The 21,403-nt window shown below is 51.0% G+C and overlaps 1 protein-coding gene across 1 annotated transcript; it reads left to right on the top strand.

Annotated features, from left to right (window-relative positions):
- The first annotated feature begins 251 nt into the window (after window positions 1-251).
- On the top strand, window positions 252-12,062 carry LOC146333949 (lamin-B2-like). The gene is given in 13 exon segments (XM_084825315.1): window positions 252-401; window positions 526-662; window positions 4,341-4,497; window positions 6,267-6,392; window positions 6,767-6,937; window positions 7,229-7,354; window positions 8,579-8,799; window positions 8,960-9,218; window positions 9,364-9,471; window positions 9,901-10,020; window positions 10,127-10,180; window positions 11,587-11,640; window positions 12,021-12,062. Coding segments are annotated over 13 exon segments (1,725 nt in total).
- Window positions 12,063-21,403: the final 9,341 nt, after the last annotated feature.

Genomic DNA, 21,403 nt, shown 5'->3' on the forward strand with positions numbered 1-21,403 from the left:
AGGGAGGTGGCGGGCTCTCCCACGCTGGAGCATCCAAGAGGAGGCTGGACAGCCACCTGCCAGGGATGCTCTGACTTGGATTCCTGCACTGAGCAGGGGGTTGGACTCGATGGTCCTGCAGGCCGCTTCCAACCCTACCATTCTATGATTCTAAGTTGCTCAGTCTCCTCTCTAAAGTGAGAGCGAGCAAGAGCCACTCGCCTGCCACGTGGACCTATGAGGGCTGTTTGGCCTAAGAAGCTGAAGGGGGCATGTCAGGAAATGCGTTGCTGCTGGTCTGTGCAGCTGAAGAGGCTTCTGCTCCTCCTTCCCGTCGTGTCCTTCGCCTCAGTGTCAGGTGGCTGCATCAGCTCTTTAAAGCAGGGGGCATCTGGCTGGGGCCAGGATGCTACTCTCCCGAGGTGGCAAATGGCAGGCCACCCACCACCTGCCACTTCTTAGAAAAGTTTCACTCCCGGGGCCTTTGGCATTTCCGGCTCCCCAGAGGCTGCTTTCGGCATCTGAGTCTTGCTTCTGCCCTTGCAGGTGACTGGCATCAAGGCCCTCTATGAGTCGGAGTTGGCAGATGCCTGGAGAGTCCTCGACGAGACAGCCAGAGAGAGGGCCAAGCTCCAGATAGAAATAGGGAGACTGCGGGCGGAGCTTGACGAGCTCAGTAAGAGGTAAGGGACACCGTCCCATGCTGTGGGGCCTCTCTCAGTCATGTAGGGCTGGGAAAGTATTCCAGGTATTTCTAGGCACCGGCTTCGCCTTCAGTCCGCCTGATGTTCTCTGTCTCTCAGAACCAGCTTCTGCTAAAATGGCCAGGTGGCGGGGGGGGTGTGTGTTTTTCGGCTTCTTAGATGGTGGGAATGAAAGAAAGCAGGCTGGTGAACTTCACCTCCCTTTGGGCAATTCAGGCCTGTGTTTTTGGAGCAAGCATGCCAGAGCCAGCATGCCATGTGGAACACAACCCCCAGCAGGTGCATCTTCTACAACAAGCGATTTCCATTCCTCCCTCCCACAATGCAAGAGGCTTTTTAAAAGCCTCTATTGGTGACAAATGAGGCTTTCACAAGCTAACACTCCCCAGCCCTAGGACAATCTCCCCTCCCACATTGCATTTAGGCTGCCACACCCATACATCCTTGCCTATAACTAATTCAGCCTTCATCCCGCCAAGTTTCCAGACAGTTGCTCCAAATTGCACACAGCTTCTATTCCAGGGCTTCACACGTAACATGAAGCTACAGCCTCAGCACCACCAAGCCCTTGGTGTGTTCCTTGGCCACCCTTATGTGGACACTGAGAATACGCATTGGGATCCAATTCTTAGATGTAAATGTATTTAAATATAGACAGTCAAGCTGAACATGGCATGAAATGGCTAAGAGAGCCTGTTTTGCTTTGTGGGGAATGTTTTGGAGCTGAAGTTGTGAATAACTGGGTTGTGGTGCTGTTGCACAAAATGCTAGTTTCGCCCCCTGGAGGCGAGTCCAATTTGCCCCGAAGAGGAGAGTCAACTTCAGGCTGGGTCCAACTCGATTTTATTGTTTGCAAACAGTTCGACAAAGGAGCTCACGCTCAAAGCAGAGTCGACCCTGGCCAACCCCCGCGCCGCAGTTTTATCACCTCGGCTTGCATTCCTCAGCCAGCGTGTCACTTTGATTGGTTGCCAGCGGTTTGCCTGGCTGCCTTATCTTAGGGTTACTGTCCGCTCATTCCAGGCATGCGCAGCTCTTACAGTACTACGTGCTGCTTAAGACACATACAATGGCGGTGAGGTTGCATTTTTGCCACAGTGACATTTTGTTCCTGGTGTGGAAGTTTGGGGGGTTCTGCTTGTATCAACCCCTGCTTTTTTAAAAAGCCTAGAATAACGATCCATTTGGTTACCTTGGCACTGAATAACTTGCTGCTGTGTCTGTACATAAAACTTTTGCTTTGAACAAATTCCAAATTTTTAGCCTACCAAAGTCTTACTTTCTGTGAACCTGGAAGGAGAGATGCAAAATATTTTGCTCTCTGCCTTGCACTGACTGGTACACAGACCAATTTGATCCAGGGTGAGTCGCGGGAGAGGGTTTTTTTTTAATTACAGAGAGCCTTGTGCACTGCATGTGATAAGCCACTGTGCTTGGCTCTGGTGTAAAGCCATCCTTGACCATGAGGCTTCTTGCTCTCCTGGCTTGGTGAATTGTAGATGTCTGGAAGCATGGAAGTCAGCCTGGAAAGGACAAGGGCTCCTTCCTGTGCGGGTCCTGCAAAGGTTCTTGATGTCTGTGTGTGCAGCAGGTGCCCAGCCCTGTGGCCCAGTGAGGAAGAGCCAGTCCATGCAAGAACCGTTCACCCACCAAGCACAGTTCAACCACCAAGAAGTGGCGGTGTTCTTTGGACCTGTTACAGGGTCTTCTGCCTGCTGCCCAGGGGAGCAGCTGGGGACACCCCACACCCATGTCGTTGCCAGCAGCCCTTCCTTCATGGGGAGAAATGGCTCTGTCGAGAGCAGTTTGGGCTGAGCTGAGCTGTCTTTCAGCAGTCCTTGCAATGGATGCAGTAACAGTGCCACCTACTGGGAATGAATGAAAATGCATGAAAAGGTCTGAAGATTTTGTTGTTCAGCCGTTCAGTCGTGTCCGACTCTTCGTGACCCCATGGACCAGAGCACGCCAGGCCTTCCTGTCCTGCGCTCTCTCCCGGAGCGTGCTCAAGTTCATATTCATTGCATCCGTGATGCTATCCAGCCATCTCATCCTCTGCCGTCCCCTTCTCCTTTTGCCTTCAGTCTTTCCCAGCATCAGGGTCTTTTCCAGAGAGTTTTCTCTTCGCATTAGGTGGCCAAAATATTTGAGCTTCAGCTTCAGTATCTGCCCTTCCAATGAGCACTCAGGGTTGATTTCCTTGAGGATGGACTGATTGGACCTCCTTGCAGTCCAGGGGACTCGTAAGAGTCTTCTCCAGCACCACAGTTCCAAGGCATCTTCCCCTTCTATATGCCAGGAAGTGATTCATAGCTAAATCTTTTAAAAAATTATTTTAATTGTGAAATTACAACAAAATAAAAAATTAGGAAGAAGAAGAAATTATATACATATGCAGATTTGTATAGATCAGTGACTACATATGGAATGCATGTCTATTAAAACTTTCTAACAACTATACGTTGGCTTCAACAAAAGTGGACCAGATATTCCAAGAAGTATCCATTTGCAGGTGGCGTCTAAACACCACCTGTTCAACTATTGAAAGCATCGTAAGGTCCTCAATTCATTGTATTATAGGAGGTGAGCATTTATCCTTCCACTGTTGTAATATCACTCTTTTGGCTGTCAAAAGGGCGTGGAGAATCCATTTGCACAAACCACACATTCATTTCCATGAAGCAGGTAAATAATTCAAAAGGGCATGTCCACCAGCAAATAGTAAACACTGTTCCAGTACAAAATTTATCCATATAATAACCTCCTCCCCCAAAGAAGCAGCTACTGGATATTGACAAAACGTATGTTGAAAAGAAGCATTAGCTGCATTGCACTGCCAGCAATTAGACAAATTAGACAAACCCTTATTAAAGAGCCATTGCAGCATCCAATAGACATGAAACACAAGTTTTTGCTGAATAAGACACAGCCTGAAATCTGCAGATGCTTCAGATACAGATGCCAAAGTGGGGATCCATTGATTAGGCAAAATGGGGCAATCCAATTCCCTGTTTCCTTCCTGCTTCGAACCCTGTATATCACATTTGTTTACCAACAAGTCTCTCTAGATGTGGATCATGGGTCGCTTTGCCTGATCAGCCTCAATAAGTACGTCTAATAATGATGGAGACCCTGATGCTGTAGAAGGGGCCTGGCCAAGCCTAGATACTAACAAATGATGCAATTACGAATATCGCCACCCAGCCATTGGTGCTTTTATTAGCTGCAGTCGGGGTGAACTGAAAACACATGCAAATGTATTTAGCCAAAGAGTAATGTAGAGTTATATTATGAGATGCATTAACTTCAGACTGGCTGGGAGCCTTTGCCCAGAAAAGTGGGAGGTCATTCACCCACCCAGGCCACGGTGTGCCTATGCTGAAGGAGCTACTTCCCTGTAGTTCATGGATGTGTCCCAGCCTACCAGAGGCAAAGCAGCCTGATCTGGACTGCCCGCCAGCTCTTGAAGGACACTCCTGTGATCTGAGGAGAGTGGAAATTCATAGCCATTGTCGAGCCATGGCGTGGTTCACTGGCACACAGGAGCACCAGTGGCAACAGGGAGGGATCAGAGCTCTATCTGTCAGACCTCGCAGGCATTTGTCATTGCTCAGGTGGTATGGGAGCCTGCGCTGATGTCTCTTCCTCTTGTCTCCCTAGCTATAAAAAGAAAGATGGGGAATGGTCCACATCTCAGGGGCGCATCAAGGAGCTGGAAGTCCTCTTCCATCGGAGTGAAGCAGAACTCACCACCACCCTGACCGAGAAGCGAAACCTAGAGGCCAAGGTAGTCAACCTCCGTGCCCAACTGGCCAAGGTAAACCTGGGGCGAGGGGGAGACCTAGTGGAGTGTGTTCGATCAAGTGCCAGAGTCCCATTGGTTGGATTTTAGAAAGGCAGCCTCACAACCAGGGAAGCAGCAAAACTGCTGTTGCTGGATTCTTTCTGCAGCAGCCTCCCCCAACCTGCCACCCCCAGATGTGTTGGGCTACAGCTCCCATCATTCCCAGTGGACATGGCCATTGGCCCTGCTGGTTGGGGATTGATGGCAGCTGTAGGGCGTCAGGCGGGGAAAAGCTGTTCCACAGTATTGCTCTTCTCCAATCAGTAAACCAGAGGAATAGATGCCTTGTTCCTCATTCCAGGTTTCCTAAATGCAGAATATATGTCGGAAACATAATATGAATTCAGCATGGTCAAATGCCTTGGCAATGACAAATGTGTCACTGAAGGTTGCTGAGGTGACCAGCACAGGTTTCAGCACAGAAACTGAAGTCCCCAAATTCCTTTGTTCACATTGACTCCAGGAGTAACGTGGCCTCCTGGCTTAGGTTGTGTAGAAAACAAAATGTACATTCCCTCCTGGGCTGGCGTGTTGGATTTACAATCCAGGGGAATATTTTGAGGAGGCATCCACAAAGCTGAGTTCTTGGGTTTGCACAAAGCTAGAACGAGGCCTATGAAGTGTATACAGTGTTGATGTTTGAGCGCCTGCCTCTAACCGGCCCGGTCTGTGTCCTTATCTGAGTTGGTGGGGACAGGGTTTTTCTCTGTGCATGTTTAAATAAAAGTGACGGTGACACTGCCCAGGATCCCTCACCTGTTGTCCTTTATTGATCAGCTGCTGGGGTTCTTGTCCTCCCTTAACTTCAGCAGACCAGCAGGCATTAAGTATATTCAAGGCAGAGTTAGGCGTTTATAGGAACATATGATTATTGAAAGAAGGGGCTAACAAATGTACACAGTACTAATTCCCAATCAGCTTAGCAGTTTTTGCTCCTTTTTCCACTCGCCCCACTCAGCTGTCTTAAGAACTCTTCCCTTCCTCAGAAAATACCCACACACACCCCAACCACATCAGGTGTTGTAAGGTACTTTGACTGCTTAGAAATGCTTGTATTGCGTATTTATATGTGTAAATTCGGAGGTTTAATCTGCAGCTACGTCTCCCCGCTCCCCGCACCAGCTGCTGTGCAGAGGCTTTCTTAGCCCCCCACAACCCGCAGCCCTGCCTGGGTCCCAGAGACCATTCAGCCCCGCTGTTGTTGTTGTGCTCCGCCTGGTCCTGCGCCGCAGCTGGGAGGAGTGAATATGGTCGGGGGCTGTTCCTCCCCAGCTGGTTGGAACTGCTTTTTGGAAAAACAAAACAAAATCAGACTCTCAGATGATTTGGGCCACAACGCAGCCAGGACTGTGTTTACTTCTGTTTAGATTTGAGGCTGGCTGTGCCTTTTCAGAGAGGCTGGCTGTGCCTTTTCTCCGAGGAGCCTCATGGTTGGTGAGGCTCCCTTCCCTCCTTGTCCCGTGTGCCCATTACACCTGACAGGAGCTTAGCTAGCAATGGTGTACCCAAAGACCATTGGCGCTCGGGGGAACTTGTGCAGCTGTATTTCTCCTGGAGCGTCTCCCTTCTGAAGGCCTGACGGGTGTATTAACAGGGCTTTTGGGGGTGGGGGGATGCTGCGTGAGCGTGAGGGAGACAGGCAGGCTGCCTACATTCCCAAGGGCCGTTTGCAGAAGCCCAGCAGGGCTCCCGCTTGATGCTGCGCCCACCCTGAGCACTCCCTCGCTCTGCCCTTCTCCCAGTCGGAAGATGCGCATGCCGTGGCCAAGAAGCAGCTGGAGAAGGAGACGCTCATGAGGGTGGACCTGGAGAACCGCTGCCAGAGCCTGCAGGAGGAGCTGGACTTCAGGAAGAGCATTTTTGAGGAGGTAGAAGGAGCTGCCGGTCGCTCGGGCTACAAGGGGAGACGGGGCGCTTGGGAGTGTGCTCAGCCTTGGCCAGATGCAGCGGTGGGAGCCAAAGCGGGTGTTGATTGAGCTGAGGGAGAACACGGCTCTGTCTGCACAGAGAAAGAGGGAGCGCGCAGTGGCCCTGTCAGCACCTTTTTGCATCGGTGCGGGGGGGGGGGGCAGCGCTCTTCCAGACTAGCTCTGATGTGGCTTCCCAGGCTCCCCTTCCCCCACTCCTCCGCCACTGGAAGTTTGGTCCCTTCTGCCCATTACCAGGCGGAGGCCGCTGTGGGGGGTCCTGCCCTGTGGCACCCTTGATCTGAGGCCGCCGCGGGCCGGCTTTGCTCCCACAGGAAGTGAGGGAGACGCAGAAGTGGCATGAGCGCCAGTTGGTGGAGGTGGACAGCAGCCGCCAGCAGGAGTACGAGTCCAAGATCGCCCAAGCCCTGGAGGACCTGCGCACCCAGCACGATGAGCAGGTCCGGCTCTACAAGCAGGAGCTCGAGCAGACCTATCAGGCCAAGGTGAGGCAGGCAGGCTGTGCCAGGGTTCAAGGGCAGCCCTTTGCAGGCTCCAGGGGCTGATTGCGGGGAGGGGGACACGTGGCATGTGTAGCATTGCTCTGAGTACATCTTGGGAAGCGCAGCCCGTAGCCCAGGGAGCCCTAGGAGAAATCCGCTCCCGGAATCCAGGACTTTGGAAGCCCTTCTTGTCTTGGGTCTCTCTGTTCCCCTTCCCTCTTCAAGAGGAGGTAGATAGGCAGTGACCACTTGAAACACAGGCGTCACATTTAAGGCCTCTTCCCTCTTTTCCAGCTGGAGAACGCCAGGCTCTGCTCTGACCAAAACGACAAAGCTGCCAGTGCTGCTCGCGAGGAGCTGAAGGAGGCCCCCATGAGGATCGAGTCTCTCAGCTACCAGCTGTCTGGGCTGCAAAAGCAGGTGAAGGAAAGTGCCCCCTCTTCTCCTCAGCTACTTTCCCTGTCCTCCCCTCACCCTCAGCTCCAAATTTGCAGTGGGTGTTCTGGCCAGCTGTGATGAGTCCACCCCCCCTGGGTCCATCTATCTCAGGATTGCCTGCTATGCTGACTGGCAGTGGCTCTCTGGGGCTTCAGGCAGGGATCTTTCCCAGCCCTACCTGGGACCTTCTGCCCACCAAGTGGGGGCTCTACCACTGAGCTACGGTGGCTTTTCCCCACCCAGGCAAACACCCTTCTGGGTAGCTCTTCCCCTTCCCATAAGTCCTTGGTTGCCTGCAAGAGCGGAGGTTGGCCTTGTCCCAGGGTCCTTGGCCCTTTCCACAAGCACACTTTCCTGCAAGGCAGGGATGGGCCCAAATTTGGCCTGCCAGTCCAGCTTATCTAGGTTGTGGAGCCTCAATCGAGTACGCCCCCCCCCCCCAGGCTAACGGGGAGAGGAGTCCCTGCTCTTACTGCTGGTCGCAGATCGTGAATAACAGTGAGGATTCCCCTACATGCCACTCTCTCTCCCAGTTGGGAGGGTGAGCAGCATGCTCAGTGCTTTGCTCCCTCCGCCTTATTTTCAGGCCATTCCCCCCCCCCCCCTGTCAGGGTGGACACTGAGCCCATAGAATCCCAGAGTAGTTCTGATTCTGAGGAAGAGCAGTCGCTCCTGGGAGAGGAGCGTGCTCCTCTTTCCCAGGGTCCACAGCTGACGGAGATTCCTCCCACCAGCATTCCTGGCTTAGATAGCAGTCCTGGGAGTGACTGAGCGCGGGAAGCAGACTTGATGGACACGCGACGCCAACACAGAGAGCGGCACCAAATGGAGGGCGCGGAAAGGAGGCTTAATGCCTGGTTGGCGCGCAAACAACGGCTGCGCCCAGAGGATCCAAGGGAAAAGGGGAGGGACTCTCCCTAGCCCTTAATTTCAGGGTCTGCCAGTGATTCCCTTTCAAATGGGGACCAACTGTTCCAACTTAGGGCATAGGTACTGTGCTGCTCAGATCTAGTTGCTAACGGTAGAGTTGTTAAGTTGTAAAAGAAGAATAAAGCTTTGAAAGGAATCCCTTTGTCTGTGTCTGGACTTGGCTACTGGATTAGACTGAGAGAGGCCTCCAAGGAGCCCTTGATACCCGCCCCCGCCTCCCTGTAGCTTGCTGCCTGGGCCTCCAGCCAGCATCTCTCCCTCTCTCCTCCCCTGCAGGCGAATGCAGCAGAAGAACGGATCCGGGACCTGGAGGAGCTGATGGGCAGTGAGCGAGAGAAGCTCTGGAAGATGCTGGAGGCCAAGGAGCGGGAGATGAGCGAGATGCAGGACCAGATGCAGCAGCAGCTGATGGAGTACCAGGAGCTGCTGGATGTCAAGCTGGTGCTGGACATGGAGATCAGTGCTTACCGGAAGCTGCTGGAAGGGGAAGAGGAGAGGTAGGCGGGAGTGCCCAGGGCCCTTGTCATCTGGCCAGTTGAAGCAGCGGTGGCTTCTGGAAGGGTCCAAGGCTGCCCCGAGAGACGGCCCTGGGCAGCCTCTCTGCGAGCTCTATGCAGATAGTCCCATGCATGAATCAGTCGCATCCAAATAAGCAAGGGAGGAGGCCAAGGTGCTGGGTTCAGGCCCAGTGTTCCTCACTGGGCAGGTTGTGAGGGGCTGGCTGGAAATGGGGACGGCAGTTGGCACTGTTGCTCCTGGGAAGCCAGAGGTGAAGAGCGTGCCTCGTCCCTGGGCCCAGCCACCCCCTTCCAACACACTCCAGGTGAGCCAGCAGGCCTCGGCCAAAGGCAGCATCAGCATTGAGGAGTTTGACCCGGAGGGGAAGTCCGTTCAGCTGAAGAACCGCTCTGACAAGGTAGGCTGGCTCTCGTCGGGGAGGGAGGAATCGCCTTTGAAATGTGCACTGGGCACTCCCGGGGACCAGTCTGACCCAGCACAGCTGGCCTTTGCCATTTGTGATCGCTCCCTGGGCACTTAAAGGGCCCTGTCTCTTGTTCCAGGATCAGTCTCTTGGGAACTGGAGACTGAAGAGAAAGACTGGGGATGGAGAAGAGATTGTTTACAAATTTACCCCCAAGTATGTCCTCCAGGCTGGGCAGACAGTCACGGTAAGTCTTTCCTTGGGGGAACGGGACATTGACTCAATGGAATACCTGTGTTCCAAGGCTGGTGCTTCTCAAAGTTACACAATTGATCAAACACACTCGGCCTTCTTCAGAGCCCTTCCCAACCCAGAATTGATTCCTGCGTGACTCCTATGCCACTCCTGCCTGTGGGAACTGGCCCCTGGTGGCCAGGGCTGTGTGATCCCTGTGGGAAGCCCTGTGCCGGCCTCGCCCTCATGTGTGCCAATGGAAGGGTTTCTCATTCCAGATTGAGTGACTGGTCCTTGCTGCAGGGTGAGAAGGGTGGGGCTCTTGCCTGCCAGGGCAGGGGATCAGGGTTTTTGCCAGGTATGCTGGAAACACGAGGCAAGAATGACCCTGTGTCAGCAAACCTTTTGGGGTGACTGCCTGCCTGCCTTGCTTGCCTGCTAGATCTGGGCTGCCGATGCCAACAAGGCCCACAGTCCACCTTTGGTCGTCATGTGGAAGAACTAGAGCAGCTGGGGCACTGGAGCTGATATCCACACCTACCTGGTGAACTCAGGTGAAGAGGTACGTCCTTGTGGTGTGTGTGTGTGCGCGTGCACACATGTGGGGGGGCAGGCACATACATATGGGGAAATCATAACTGTTGGCCTTGTCTTGTGTCTGTGTGGAGGTAAAATGGAGGGCAGTCCAGAAGCCCAGTCTGGGAAGGGACAACACAGGCTGTGCTTTGGCTCATCGATGCTGATGGCAGAAGCCTGCATGTGCAGAATGTGGAGCATTTGGGCAGGAGCCAGCTTGGGCTGGGGGCTGTGGGGGGGAGAAGAGAATGTTGATTTGTTGGGTGTTGGAGGGAGAGGGAGGGTCAGAGGCGTCCAGTTGGCTGTTTGGGGACAGTCTTGGAGACAATCATTTCTGGCCCCTTCGTGGATACTGACTAAAGCTGTGTGTGTGTGTGTGTGTGTCTTTCCTGCTGAAAACCACGAACTTAAATCTTGCCACTCTTTGTTCTTTCACGCCTTTTGTACTAGTAGCTTCACATCGGAAGAATGGTTACCTGCTCCTTCGAAGCTTTGGGAGCTCTAGAGGGTGGAGACTGTCTTGTGGGAGGTGGGAGACAAGAGGAGGCTGGGGGATGTTGACCTGGTGTTGAATGGGGTACGGCTACCCTTGAAAGACCACGTCCGCATCCTGGGGGTCATTTTGGACTCCCAGCTGTCCATGGAGGCTCAGGTGTCAGCTGTGAGCCGGACAGCGCTGTATCAACTCCATCTGATATGGCGGCTGCGCCCCTTCCTTCCCGACCATCTGCTCCCATCAGTAGTACATGCCCTGGTCTCCTCTCGTCTAGACTACTGTAGCGCGCTTTACGTGGGGTTACCCTTGAGGACGGTTCGGAAGCTGCAGCTGGTGCAGAACGCGGCGGCTCGCCTGAGTAAAGGCAGCCACCGGCGAGATCACATCACTCCGGTGCTGAAGGAGCTGCACTGGCTACCAGTTGTTGTCCAGGCCAAATTAAAGGTGTTGGCTTTGACCTTTAAAACCCTATATGGTTCCGGCCCAGCCTATCTTAAGGAGCGCCTCCAGCAGCACCAGACAGGCCACTTAACAAGATCAGCCTCGGATGGCCTTCCCTCTGTCCCATCAGCCAGGACAGCTAGGCTGGTGAGGACAACGGAGGGGGCCTTCTCTGTGGTGGCCCCCACTCTGTGGAACTCCCTCCCTAGGGAACTCCACTGTGCCCCCTCTTTAATGAGCTTCCGCCGTGCATTAAAAATGTGGTTGTTCAGGCAGGCATTTGGGGTGGGTTAGGGTATTTTAGAAAATGTTTTTATTGTAGAATTTTATTGTTTTAAACTGTTTTATTGTACGTTGTACATCGCCCAGAGTGGCTGGGTGACCAGCCAGATGGGCGATTAATAAATTTAATAATAATAATAATAATAATAATAATAATAATAATAATAATAATAATGCTTGGTGCAAAGCAATAACAACAAAGTTCCACAAGCAGAGGGTGCCTTGAAGCATCTGCCAGCCGTCAGGGCGTTTGTCTGAAGTGGTGCTTCTCCCTGTTCTTCCTCGGAAGTTGCTGTGAGAAGTTTGACCCAGTTGTCCACTCTGCTGCAGGAGAACGAGGAGGAAGATGAAGCAGAGTTTGGAGAGGAAGACCTTTTCCACCAGCAGGTAGCCAGAAGTGAGAGGTTGGGGCAGCTGCTGTTACGCCCCAGAAGGGTGGCTCAGCTTTGGCTGGGAGACAGAAGGAAGCGGGAAGAGACTGAGCGCCTCCCTCAGAAAGTCTTCTCAAAGTGATCTGGAAAGGAGGGATGAGTGTGTGTGTAACCAATTCTGCCTGCTGCATGAGTAGCCAAACCTTTTAAAAATGGAAAAGGAGACAAAAGGGACCCCAGTAATTAAGGGGGTATCCAAAACCCTCCTAGAAGACTGCCACCCTTTGTGAGGGGTGTCTTAAGCCCCTTAGTAGTGTGGCTCCACCTTCCAGCCTACTCCTCTAGAGCAAAATTGGGGTGCTTCCTCCTCACCCTCTGTCTTTCCTCTTCCTTTAGGGGGATCCCAGGACAACGTCCAGAGTATGTGCTGTCATGTGAAATGAAGCCCACTGGCCAATCTTTTCTCTTTCCCCCTTCTGCTCTATTTTTCTTTTGCCCAGAGTCACTGAAAACTATTTTATACGTCTTCTATGATTTCTTCTTTCTTCTTTTTCTTCTTTTAAAAAATGGACTTGATTCTTTGGTACACTTTTTAAAGAGAGAACTGTATGGGCCAGAACTGCCACCGCATTCCGAGGTTTTCCCTTCCCCCTGGGAAGGCTGCTGGGTCATCACTTTGGGCTTTAAAGCCAAGGGCAACGTGGCTCTTGGGGTCCCCAGGGAAGATGTTGCCTTGGAAAGGGTGGGGGCTTCTGATTCTCTGCCACTGTGTGGAAGGTCTGGTGAGTTCCCACAACATTTCTGCTATGGTGGGCTTTGTGTCATCTGGACCTTGTGCTGGATCAGACCAAAGGTCATAGAGTTGGAAAAGGCCCCTCTGAGGCCTTGCTGATGCAGGAGATCGGCTGCTTCAGTATTCCTGATAGGCAGAGGAGATTCCACCTATTCCGGCCTTCTGTTCCAGCAGCCTCTGAAAAGGGAATTGTAGCCACTCTGTTTGGAGAGATGCTGTGGGAGCACTGCGTTGAGTTGTCAGGTAGACCTCCCTCCTTGGAGTATTTGCTGCCAGGCTGCCATGTCCCTGTGGTGCTGCATGTGCCATGGTCAGCAGAGCAACAGAGAAACATGCAGGGGAGCAGCCCTGAGGTCTCAGGTAACCTGGGCGTGCTGAAGCACCTGGGTGAGACTCATCTGTGCTTTGATGGACTTGAAGACTTGAAGCCGAACAAGCCTCAACTGGCCTTGGGGTTTGCCTCAGACAGAGACAGCTGGCCTGGAAATGGCACGCCAGGCAGTGCTGAGAGCAACGGGTCTGGTGGAGTCTGGAAAGCCGCTTTGTGCAGAGGTGGAATGGGGAGCGTCTCCCGCCTAGCTCTTCATGATAGCGTAGATAGGGAGGGGCACATTGGGGGAGGAATTCTGGCCTCCCGGCTCTTTGCAAGGCCATCTTAGCATGTGACCTTAGTTGCACTACTTTAAGCAAAGGAAGCCTTCATTAACTACATTGTAGAAAGATACTAGAAAGACCCCTGAAATGGTAAAATGTAGAATCTTGGCCTTTCAGAATTCTGGATTTTGGTGGTCCTGAAGCAGATAATTTGGGTTGTAGGAAGGAACCATGTTTAGCCAAAGCTCTTGTCATGGAGACTGAGTCCTCACGCACACAAGCACGTCCAGGCTGAAATTGGCCCCCATAACCTGAAAGTGCATTTGCAGGCTGAGATTTCAGATTCCGGAGGCTGAATGTTGAGATTCAGATTTTGCATCTGGCAGCGTCCCTCTTCCTCTCCAGTGCTGGCCCTGGAGCTCACTGCATTCTTTATTTTTAAAAAGGAAAGACCAGTGGCTCAAGCTGTGTGCAGGGGTCCCTTGCAGTACTCTTGAAGCGCGTTCACACTGGCGGGCATGTCAGTCACCGCTGGAGGACCTCCCACTCATGGACTCCTGGCTGATCATCTGAACTGCTTCTCCTGAGCAGTGTCATGTTAAGAGCCGGCACGTTAAGCTTTCTCTGGTATTTGGGCCTTTTTTGATGTGCAAGTTGTCCCTTGATTGTCCAATGGTGGCGCGCACGTCTGTCTGAAAGGATCCTAAGAGATGCCTGGGCAAAAGAGCAGCCAGCTAATTGGGTGTCCTGCTTGCACTGATCTTAAGGGCTTAAGATGTCCATCTGAAAAGGACTCTGGAGCCTTCCAGAGTCGTGGCAAAACCTCTGAATTCTAGCGGCAAACGGGACTTTGGCTGCGCTTTTCATTCTGAGCCGATGTGATCCCTTCTATGGCTCCAGCTTGAGGACATGGGGATGTTTGTGGCCATGGCCAGATGTTCTGGTCAGAGAGAGGAGACTGACTGGCTGGAACTGGGGCCAGTGGTGATGTGACGCTTCATGGCTTTGCTCGTCATGCAAGTTGTGTCCGTGGGGCAGGAATGAAAAGTCAAACTTCATATTAAAAATAGATTCAAAGGTGCTAATATTCCACAGACGTTTTGATGCCACAGGGTGTGTTAACGACCAATGTTGAATTTGTGTAAAACTGTTTTAGATTGAGATGTTTTAATCCATTTCTGATTGAACCACTTGTGCAAAAGCCCTGAGGAAAAAGGGTATGATTGGATCAAGCATATAGTGTTCTCTCTTCTCCCCCGTCCCGTTTCTTCCTTGGATAATATCCCCACTGGGCTTGAACAGTTGGCTGAATATGTCGTAGACCATGCTTATGTTGTCACTCAAAATTATGCTTCTCAGGCACGGCACAATAACTATTTTGCAGCCTACATCTTTACACACTGCTTCCCTGAGGCGGGAGAACGTGTTTTCCAAAGGCTGCTTCCTAGCCTCTGCCTCCCTCAGCAACACCAGTGCCCCATAACTGGCCAGTCATCTCCCCTTTCCTGTGAACCTTAAAGATGTGAATGTTCTGTTCTGTGCGCACGTGCTACTGGGTGCAGCGGGCAGCTCCGTGAGTGCGGCCTGAGCCATCCCCTGACCGAAAGGCAGGAGAGAAGAGAGGGCCTTGGGATGCCTCTGCAAAAGCTGAGCCAGGGACTGTTTCCCTCCATGGGTACCTGCAGGGTCCCCAGGTGCTGGTCCAGACCCCTACTTGCACAGGCTCAGGGCCCCTGAACCTACTGAGTTCCAGGACAGCATCCCATGGTGGACTGACATCTGGGTGTCCTTAGGACTGGTGTTAATTCTGCTCTTCTTTGTGAAACCTCCCTGACTCCTTTATCAACCCTGAAAATGGTCTGGAACTGAGGCAAGTGTAAACTGCCACTTGTTCCTCTGGATCTTGGCCATGAGGCTCCCTGGCCAAGCAGAGCTGAGGGCTGAAACGAGAGTGGCAGTGTTTTTGCCTTCACAGCCCCTCACCATTCAGGACCTCGGCTGGTCAGCTTAAAACCGGACTTCCTCTCCCGTGGGACCCTCCAGTGTCTACATTCCTGTTTTGGGGCAGCAAGGCACCTCAGTTGCTAGGCTGTGTTGCAACCTGTCTGGCTCTCATTCTCCTGAAGCCAAGCCTCTCTCCTGTCGGCTGTCCAAGCTGGGAATCCCCAAACATTTCTTTCTAACCTCCTGCTCAGCTTCTAGCTGAGGGATTCACATCTTCAGCCTCTCATCTTTTAGTTTCCCCTGTCCTCCACACTGCCTGTCCCCTCTCAGACATGGCTGTTTAGGGTAGAGAGCGATTGCTGCACACCTTTCAGGCCTTCCATCCCTCCTTGTGTGCTGGGGCATGTGTGAAACTGCTTAGGGTGCAATCCTGTGCAGGTAAGGCAGAAAAAAGCCATACAAGTCCCAGCATTCCCCAGCCAGCCAGCCATTGTAGGACTTTTCTCTGTCTAAACCTTCATAGGATTGTGCCCTTAGTGTACAAAAGGCCAACCTGACTCCCTGCTCCCCTCATAGAGCAATTGGAACTCTGCAGCAATTCCCCATCTGTGCAAACCTCGAACTTCCAGCGTCTTAAAGGCTGGAGGTGTTTGTAATGTGAAATTCACCCTGTACGTTTTGCCAAGGAAAGAGAGGTAGGGTCATGTCTTTCCCCTGTGTGAAAAAAGAGCTTCAAATACTGCATCATCCAACAGATAATCTCCCTTCCTTCACTTCACCCCCACCCCCCAAAAAATCTGTCAGGAGCTGATAGATAGATCCACAAACTGCAGGCTATTTACAAAGCCACCTCTCTCACTGCCTTGCCCCGCCCCCCATTTATTAACTGAATTTTGTCAGGGCCCTGTTGCCAGTCCAAGAGGAGATGGTGGGAACCTTAATTGGGCAGTGGACAGCAGATAGATGTCTGGCTGTGACTTGAGACACAAAAATTCTCTTTGCTCTTGAAATATGCCTAGCTTTACACTTAAAAGTAATTACATTGTTGTTTTTATCTCTTAAGCCCTTATTTACACATGATTATTGGTAAATGTTAATGCCGCCTTGAAATGCTAAAGTGTAGAGAACAAACTGCTAAAAGAAGTACGAAGCACTGGGGGTGGGGGCATTTGGGTGACCGCCAATTTCATCTTCTCTTTGATATATACAGTCAGGGTGTAGTAAAAATGTAACCTAAAAGCCATTGTATGTGTCTTAAGCAGCACGTAGTACTGTAAGAGCTGCGCATGCCTGGAATGAGCAGACAGTAACCCTAAGATAAGGCAGCCAGGCAAACCGCTGGCAACCAATCAAAGTGACACGCTGGCTGAGGAATGCAAGCCGAGGTGATAAAACTGCGGCGCGGGGGTCACCCAGGGTCGACTCTGCTTTGAGCGTGAGCTCCTCTGTCGAACTGTTTGCAAACAATAAAATCGAGCTGGACCCGGCCTGAAGTGGACTCTCCTCTTCGGGGCAAATTGGACTCGCCTCCAGGGGGCGACACTAGCATTTTGTGCAACAAACTGGCGAGCAGTCAGGAGTCCCTTGGACCACCCTGGGGTCAAACGACAGAACCAGTAAAGGTGCCTGTGGGGTGCTGGACCGCCTTTGAGGTCTGCCACGGCACCAGAGAACGGGGGTCGGGACACCCAGGAGGTTGAAGGCGTGGACTCCATTGATTGAGTCAACCAGGCTGAACGGGTCTGAAGAGACGGCACTGGGGTGCTGGGCGGAGTAAGTACTTGATTTCCCTTCTGTCTTTCTGTTTGAGTTGCCTTCGGAGCGTCGGAGGTTTGTCAGACTCTGTGTAAACGTCGGAGGTTTGTCAGGCTCCGTGTGTGGTTTCAAACAGAGGTAGGCACAATGGAGGCGGGTAGCTCCCGTTCAGAAAGCTCTGCCACTCCCTTGGGATGCATGCTAAAGAACTTGAGCAAAGTCAAGCGCCTGAGGTTTGTCAGACTCCGTGTACTAAGATGTCGAAAGGCAAGCTGGTTACACTCTGTCAATTGGACTGGCCAGCATTTGGAATTAGTTGGCCAGACATAGGATCCTTTGGTGTAAATCTTGTAAATGCTGTATATAAAAATGTGGTGAATAATGGGCAATGGGATCAATTCGCCTATATTGATGGGTGGTTGAATTGGTGCGGAAAGAATCCCCCTTAGTTACGGAAGTGTAAATGTGTAAATGCGTTACTGGCAAAGGACCGCAGGGGCAAGAGACCCCGAGTGGTGTCTGAATCAAGTAGTGAGAGATAAATTTGCCTCAGGGAAAGTGAGGTTATCAGCGTTTGGATGAGTGCCAACCAAAATCCACTGAAGGCGAGAAAAGGTTGAATATAAAGTTCAATATTGTAAAGTCATGATGGTATGCTCCGAGGTGGAGCCCAAAGCCCCTGTTCCCCCCGATTCAAGCCCCACGGAAGGAGCTTGAAGACTGGGAGACCCTGCCCAAGGTGCCCTGAGCTCCCCCCGGTCTGATTCGGTCTGTTAGGTTGGGAGGAGAGGTTGTCGGGGGAGGGAGGGGGCCCTCCAGAGACAGTTTGTCTGCCACCGTATCCAAGTCTGATAGAAGAAGCAAAAGCAGTTGAAAAACGTTGCAACTTCTGAAGAAAGAGATTTGTTTGACGACTTAAAGACTGTGGCAAAATCAAGAACAAAGATGGGGCAAGTTCTTAAAATGTCAGGGTCTGTGTGAGCTTATCTCTGTCAGCCTACTCAGAGCAGAGCCAAGGGGGACTTGCCTAACCCCCCTTCGCCGCGGCTGGTTTAGCCTTAGCAAGCAGAGAGGCTGGAAGGTGTCTGTGAGGACCTGACAAAAGAGTGAGATTTGCAAAAAAAAACAAGAAAAGCATCACAGCTGGAAAGCTGAGCAGCACTGCTCTGTTCTTACCTGTGGAAGAATCTAGAAGAGGTGTAAGGTTACACCTTCCCCATTCGAACTGATGAAGAGACACAGAGCTTTTGTTAAAACGCATCCCTTCTTTATGGCCCAAAGCCTTCTTTGTTAGAGGCACTCTGCACATGGACTGGAACTTTGGCCAGTTAAAGACTTGCCATAAAAAGTACTGTGAGGCTTGTCATAGCCTTAAACTCCCGTTGTTGTAGATTGTGTGTTTGTGATCAGCTCAGTGTACAGTTTGATTTGTGATTTCAACACTCAGATAAAAAGCTGCATTTAACTGGAAAAACTGGGTATATTTAGCCTTGAGAAGAGAAGACTGAGGGGAGATCTGATAGCACTCTTCAAGTACTTAAAAGGTTGTCCCAGAGAGGAAGGCCAGGATCTCTTCTCGGCCATCCCAGAGTGCAGGACACGGAATAATGGGCTCAAGTGACAGGAAGCTGGATTCCGGCTGAACGTCAGGAGAAACATCCTAACTGTTAGAGCAATATGACAATGGAACCCATTACCTAGGGAGGTGGTGGCCTCTCCCACACTGGAGACGAGGCTGGACAGCCATCTGTCAGGGATGCTCTGATTTGGATTCCTGCAGTGAGCAGGGGGTTGGACTCGATGGCCTTGTAAGCCCCTTCCAACCCTACTATTCTATGATTCTATGATTTCCAAGGCTTTGATTTCATTTACCCTAATGAAGCACACAGATACAAATTTCTAGAGATTCACAGACTACAAAGGAAACAGCCTTCAAAAAGTTCAAAGAGAAACTACGAAAGTTAGTTTCCCTTTAAAAAGGGGGGCAGCAAATTCTCTTAACTTAAGAGGTGAGAGGGAAAGAGTCCCCCACTCTCCCGTGATACTTCTAAGCCCAGCTGTGTTTCTGAAGCCTAAAAAAGTTCCTGCCCCACGTGTTCCAGCTCTTTCTCAAAATCTGAACTGTTCTGACGTTCCATTTGCTCAGAGGCAAACCTGACACTCTGCCAAAACTCATGCAGTGTGGAGTTGCCGATGCAAAAATGGTGGCTTGGAACTCTTTCCACATATGAGAACACCCTTCCCTTGATCTTGATGGGCCCTGACCATGCAGTCAGAGGAACAGTATAATGGTTAGATCTGCTCCACCATGCCCTACTATACAAAACAAATGTTTTCCAGTCATGGTGTTAGATTTTAATGATATGAAAAAGGTATAAAAGAAGGCAGAAGAAAGTAGCAGACAAAAAGGCTTAAAAAAGAAAGAAAGCTTATCCCAAATGTGTGTCGTTGAGATTAGTAAGAAGATCTAAGCAAGCGAGTCTCTGTCGAAGCAATGGCAAACAGCCTAACTTGCAGAGAAGACAAAGAGTTAAAACTGGTGCATGGCACAGAGAATTTGAAACATGATCTGCAGAACAGGCAAGCCAAAAGATAAGTGTGCCTGTTACAAGAGGGAGGCTATAGTAGCCATAAAAAGGGGTGAAGCCCCCGTATGAAGCTTTAACAAAAATATTACCCACTAGACGTGGACAATTAAAATAAAAAAGGCTTTTCTTAAATTGAAGCAAGCCTTAATATCACCGCCTGCTTTAGCCTTATCAGACCCCAGATCATGAAGTTTTTAGAGCTATGGTGCACATGAGAGCACATGAAAAGAGTGCCATTCCTGGAAAAAGGAAAAGGCAATGCTGGCAGCCACCATGGGCGGAGATATAAACCGCAGCTTGAGAGCACAGAAGCGACCAGAGGGGGGGGGGGGGCAGAAAAGGAAAGGGCCGACTGGGGCGCAATAAATGTGCGTATTGTCAAGAGAAGAGACACTAAAAAAGATTTTCCACAGTTGAACGAGAAAAGAAACTCACCCTGAAGGCTGCCAAATGCTGGCAGGGTCCTCCAGTGGGGGGAGTCTAGCTGAAGGGCCACCACCCTACAAACAAACGCTGTGGAGAATCCCAAGGTAAAAGTGAGGGTTGGTGGCAGGGACTGTGAGGCCCTAGTAGATACTGGAGCCACATTTTCTATGATCCCTGTGAAGCCCCCCGGCCAGAGAAAGTGGAAAGCATGTAGCTGTAGAAGGAATTGAAGAGAAAAAAAAACTAAATTGCCCGTGTGTAAGCCCCTCCTCACGAAGATTGGAAATAACATACCGGAACATGCCTTTGTAGTTTCATCTGCATGCCCGGTTGCCCTCTTGGGGCGGGACTTGTTAAAAAAACTGCAAGCTAAAATCTTCTTCCATGATAATCAGATTGTAGTACAGCTGCCAATAATGCAGGGCTCAAATTATCAGGTGGCCCTTCAAGCAGTCGAGATTGTGTCAGAGGCCAAAGGGACTGAGATTTTAGAGAATGTTGATCCATGTGTGTGGGCAGACAGAACCCCTGCCCGAGCAAATGCATAACACCAGTTAAAATCTTCTTTAAAAAGGGAGAGCCCTGTGTGCGTGAGGCAGTATCCTCTGAAGAAAGCCACCTGTGCAGGCTTGAAGCCGCTCATTGAGAAGTTCAAAAGTTATGGTTAGCTAATAAAGGGATCATCCCCCTTTAACACCCCGATTTTGGGTGCGCCCGAGGCAGATAGCACCTCCTTCAGGTTAGACCAAGACCTGAGAGCAGTGGCTGACTGCCCTTTGTGCCTCAAAAATGATTCAAAGATGTTTGAGCCCCCAGCTCAAATGAGAAGTCGCCCATGCGCTTACTGTCCTTTTCAGAGATTTCAAAATGACTTTTCAGAGTTGCCCCAGACTCATGGCTATCGGTACCTGCTAGTAATGATAAAAGCAATTGACTGCACCGCTCAGACAGTAGCCAAGATCCTGTTAAAAAGTAATCCCTAAGCTCTTGTTACCTAAAGAGAGTGAATCAAATCAGGGGCCCCATTTTGTTGGACAAGTGACGCAAGTAGTGGCCCAGGCATAACAAACTAACTAGAAGCTACACCCCCCTTGGAAACCTCAATCCACAAGTCAAGTTGAGAAGATGAACCGCACCTTAAAGACAATGCTCACTAGAATGTGTTCAAAAATTAAGTTGAAAGGCCACAGGCCTTGCCCATCACCTTGACTCGCGTATGGTGCGCCCCCAAGGGAAGTATTAAATTGACACCTTTTAAACGTTCCATAAGCGCCCACCTCGGATATTACCTGTGGCTGACAGCTTAAATGTAAATTTAGAAGTAAGAGTTTCAAGATTCAAGATTGTGTTACTGCCTTGCAGTCTGTTTTGTTTTCACAGGTTTGCGACACCGCACCAATCCTGGCCTTTAGATGCTCCAGTGCATAATCTCAGTCCCAGCGATTGGGTGCTAATCCAGTCCTAGAAAGATGAACCACCTACCAAGAAGCAGAAGGGTCTGTTTCAGATCCTACTTACCACTCCCATTGCTATGAAAGTCGCCAAAGAAAAGAAGTGGATTCATCACACTGAATAAAGGCATCACTTGCACCAGAGAGGGTCACACCGGAAGCTGACCCACCTGAAGGTCACCGTTGGAATAATGAACCCCTGAAAGGACTCAAGTAGCTCTACAGAAA

Source organism: Heloderma suspectum, chromosome W (assembly GCF_057233095.1).
Source record: "Heloderma suspectum isolate Gila_16-S chromosome W, 16-S_ref, whole genome shotgun sequence".
Classification (NCBI taxonomy): domain Eukaryota; kingdom Metazoa; phylum Chordata; class Lepidosauria; order Squamata; family Helodermatidae; genus Heloderma; species Heloderma suspectum.